General features: G+C 33.3%; 1 protein-coding gene across 1 annotated transcript; it reads right to left on the bottom strand.

Annotated features, from left to right (window-relative positions):
• Nucleotides 1-229: 229 nt before the first annotated feature.
• On the bottom strand, nucleotides 230-3,922 carry LOC109340693 (UDP-galactose/UDP-glucose transporter 2-like). The gene is made up of 7 exons (XM_019578411.1): nucleotides 3,517-3,922; nucleotides 2,921-2,949; nucleotides 2,623-2,824; nucleotides 1,777-2,019; nucleotides 1,406-1,507; nucleotides 1,212-1,319; nucleotides 230-636 (listed from the first exon to the last, which is right to left on the bottom strand). Exons 1-7 carry the CDS (start codon nucleotides 3,643-3,645, stop codon nucleotides 391-393), a joined length of 1,059 nt encoding a protein of 352 aa, XP_019433956.1. The 5' UTR covers nucleotides 3,646-3,922; the 3' UTR covers nucleotides 230-390.
• Nucleotides 3,923-4,403: the final 481 nt, after the last annotated feature.

Below are 4,403 nucleotides of genomic sequence, written 5' to 3'. Positions count from 1 at the left end.
ACTAATAATTGAAAATGCCAACTGATTCCCAGAAGAAAAAAAATTAAAGATTCAATTGGGAACAATATTTACTGAAAAAAATAATCATTCACCCAAAAAAGGATTAGTAGTACTCAAAAGGTGAGAAATATGTTTAATAGTACTAATAAATATTTGAAGATTGCTTTTATAGGATATAATATATCATTTTTCCTTTATTTTTATCCACTAACAAAAAAGTAAATAAAAATAACAAAGTATTCAATTAAAAATATATAAATGATAACTGGAAAACAAATTACACTTATTTTTCCCTTAGTATGAGACTAAAATGATAAAGATATGAAGAAATCATGATATGTAAAATGTCTGACTTCAAATAATAGAAATTGCAGTTAGAGCATTTGTGAGCTAGACCAATGGCCTTCTTTCCTCATTTTCTCTAAGCTCTTCTTCATCACCAGCAGATTTTTCTTTAGAGGAATTGGGAGAAGAGGTTAATACCCTCTTGGTGCTGGTGGGTTTGTTCTCGGGCATCATCTTCAATGTGATTCCCATGGCTATGAGTAGAAGTCCACTCCCATGTTGTCCTGTTAATGGTTTTGTAAATATCAAGTATGATAATAGCAATGTCACTGCCTTTCTTGCTGTTGTTATCTATCATACAATTCAAGGAAAATAAGTTAGGACAACATAATGTTATCAAAAAATTGAAATAATAAACCAATTGTTAGTCTAGTAGTGTAAGGTCCCATTAGATATCCAGGTAGACCAAAATGTTAAAAATTCGATTTTTGAAAGCGACACTTGTTAGGAAGATTATACACGTGTTCCAAAAATAATTAGTTTCTTAGTCATAGGGTAAGGGATAGCCTTGATTATACAAAAAAGTAATTGAAATATTATTCAGTATATGCAAGTTATTTTTATGTTCATTAACATTAAAGTTAAAATATCATCCAAATATTTTCAGGTTTTACTTTAAGATATTGGATCCATCCACTGTAATAAATGAAGTTTCAATTCAAAATTCAATTTTTTAGTCAGAAAAGATTAATAAATGTTTGATCATTTAATAGGATTTCAGACCCTCCATGGTGCTTTTTTTCACATGAAACTTATTAATGTTAGGCGCTGCATAATGGTCCCAACTGACATAATAGAAAAAGTGGTGGCAAATTAATAAAAATATTTCATATTATCCAACTGGCATAATAGTGAGAGCAATTTACCATGGCTGTGGTGGCAGCACCAAAAAGGGCAATGAGGGATAGGACAGAGACTTGGCCAATAAATGTGGCCATTGCTTCAAAGACTAACACTCCATACACATAAGGATGCTGCAAGTAAAAGAAAAGGTGGACTCTGTTTAGAAGAAAGCAGAGTAAAGTAGTGTGCCAAATGGAGCAATTTATTCCAAATTTACCTGTGCACATGAAGTCCATGCTGTGAATAATTCTCCTGTGAAAATCATAGGTGGGATTAAGAAAGGTAAACCCACAACAGTAGAGCAGAACAGCATCTCCATCTGTGTTACCAATGAAAATGTAAGGAATTTTACATACACATGAGTATATGACACTTTAAATTACAATTTTGACATAAATTCATTCTTTTCAGTTGAAAAAGAATAGAGGATTATGAGAAAATGCTATTGAAACTAAACATTGCCTATTTACACTTTTTACTAACCAATCACAAATTTAATATTTTATATTACAATATTATGATAGGTTAATAAATTGACAATTGAGAGTACTAATAGCCACACTGAAGATTATGAGGACACAAAATTACCTGTGTGGTCTCAGGGTTCATAGTAAAGATTGCTTCTTGCAGATTGCCCAGAAAGGAGTCCATGATCAAAGCACCAGATATCATAATAACACCAATGATATTGAAATTTGGCGATGTATGTGCATCCGCTAGCGTGAAAAGGATCAAGCCAACTACCAGAAGTATTGCAGATATATACTCATGAAAGGGATATTTCCTTCTCAATCCCGGTATGAAGGCACCCATTATCATCACTGGCAGAACCTATTGTACCAAAAATGGATATATTTGTTTGAATTCTCGATGCTAAATGTTCAGTTAGCTATATAATATGGTGACACAAATTGAGGGGGGAAACAAGTTAGCATCTACTGAACAAGTCAGCTAATTTGGTGTCACTGTGACATAGATATCCTAGTAACTATTTTTATGAGACAAAATAAATTCATTCAAGGTGTTTTAGTAACTAACTTACGAATAAATAAAACACATTCAAGGTGTGTCAACTTTCAACCAATAACGTATCTAGTGCTTCAAATTGTGGAACACATCACGTGATGTGGCCAATATTGCGGTTGTAATGAGTCACACCGCAATATTGATGTGACACCATCATCACAACTGCAGTGTGATGCTGAATCACAATGATGCAGTTGCATCGAGCTATAGCACAATTGCATCAAACTGTATTTGGGCCACATTAGGCCAAACTGCAATCCGCATCGCAACAGCCACAATGACCGCAATCGTAGTAAGCACAACCGTGACTGCAGCCACAATTTAAAACACTGAACGGTTCTATAATATAATCCTTAAAAAATGGGTAAAGTAAAGATGACATGCTTCCAATGTGCTACAGTCATATACCTTTGTGGATTTGAACATGATCTGTGCAGGGTAGTTAAGAAAAGCCAAAGACCCCTTTGTGAGGCCATGAGAACCCATAAGTACAGCAGAAAGCTTCACATAAGTTTTCCATGGATTCACCATTTGCTTGCTAGTGAAGCCTTGGAGGTGAATCAGAAGCAGGTAAACAAACCCTTGAATAAAGGTGAAGTACCAACCATAGCTGAAATAAGACACAAATCACACACTTCAGTATAAGTCCCCTATTCAAAGCTACAACAAATAACAAATGTAAAAGTACCATGAGGGTGAAATTTACCTAAAATGGAGCCTGTTATAAACGTATTCCTGAAAATCAAGCAAAAGAATTTGTAGCAAATAAGCTATCAGCTAGATTTCTTAAAATGAAAAAATGTGCAATTGATGCAGAAAACACAAAACACAAAACAAAATTGAACCCCCAAGTCCCCAATGAGAAATGACAGAGAAATCATGAGTTTTGGGGAAACTAATTACTGGAAAACTAATCAATAGGTCACTGATTATGAAAAAGAATATAAAAAATGGAGACAAAAGTTGAAGAATCTTACCAACTTGGAACAAATCAAAACCCAATTTAACCCTTTCTACAGCATAAAGAAACATGAAACACAAACTTTGTGTTTCTTTCTCCAGATATTTCTTCAACTATTTGGAATTGTGGTTTTCCAATTTAACGTATGTTTGCCGAGTTGAATTTCAGAGGTGAAAAAGAAAAGAAATAGATGGCTTCAAAATCATTTTAATGTATTTCAGGACTTTCAAGTCTTCTCTTTCGATTTCTTCTCCTCTAGAATTTATTCGCAAACAAACCATAGATAAAACCAAAAAAAAAGAATTCAAGAAAAAGAAAACAGAGAAAAAAACACAATATACCTCACAGATGCCATTAACAAGGTATCCAAAGAAGAAGCCAGATGAGCAAATGAGGAATTGGTGCCATCTGGGTCTGTCTGAGAGTGAAATTCCAAATAAACTACGAGCCTGCTCTTCGTTCTTCTTCATTATCTTCAAAATTCAATTACAATAAAAAAAAATTGATTATACTTTTGGGGACTCAAAGCATGAGAAAAATCATATCATTTTGCATGTTGACTTTGCCAACCCCAGAACAGATAGAAAGAGAAATAAAGAAAGAGAGAGTGAGAGAGTTTATTTAATTTGCACAAAAAGGAAACGTTTTATGAGTCTACTAAGTAACCATGCCATATATATAAATTGGGTGACATTTATGCATGGAAACTTTAGAGAGAGAGAGGGAGCGAGGATCTGCATCACTTTTCCAATTGTGCTTCATTTCATAGATACTAAACCAATCATATATTACTATATGATAAAAGTAAAATTTTTAAAAACAAAAAGTAATATTTTGAATGTATCGAAACAGGCCATGAGATATTGTTCGGGACAGATCATCTCTGCCGGGAGAGCGGGTACCCTGTTTTGTGAATTGTCACGAGAAAAACCTTACCAACAACACGCTTCTCTCTTAAGCTCTTCAGTTTTTATTTTTTGTTTTATGTTGGATCATTGAAATATCTGGTGCAATGCAGCTTTGTTTTGAATTAAGAATAAATATTTAATGGTGAATTTTATTCAATTATTCTTACTTTTCACTTCTTTTTCAACGCATTTATTATTCGGATTCTATTCCTTTTCCATTTTATCCTTACCGGGTGTATTTTTAATTGGCAAATTTACTTGACCAAAATATTATGTTTTAGTGAACCTTTTAAAAAAATTACTAAATTGGTGTATTTTTC

The sequence above is a fragment of the Lupinus angustifolius genome, unplaced genomic scaffold, assembly GCF_001865875.1.
Source record: "Lupinus angustifolius cultivar Tanjil unplaced genomic scaffold, LupAngTanjil_v1.0 Scaffold_230, whole genome shotgun sequence".
Classification (NCBI taxonomy): domain Eukaryota; kingdom Viridiplantae; phylum Streptophyta; class Magnoliopsida; order Fabales; family Fabaceae; genus Lupinus; species Lupinus angustifolius.
Note: the sequence above shows the minus strand (reverse complement) of the source record. Positions and strands in the feature narration are given on the sequence as shown.

Bases quoted from the DNA above. Each gene is read 5' to 3' on its own strand.
- LOC109340693 (XM_019578411.1), bottom strand. From the start codon at position 3,645: ATGAAGAAGAACGAAGAGCAGGCTCGTAGTTTATTTGGAATTTCACTC. The intron at 1,320-1,405 runs GTAAATTTGGAA...TTTTACTTGCAG, and splicing joins CATGGACTTCATGTGCACAG to CATCCTTATGTGTATGGAGT. The intron at 637-1,211 runs GTAAATTGCTCT...ATTGTATGATAG, and splicing joins GTGCTGCCACCACAGCCATG to ATAACAACAGCAAGAAAGGC.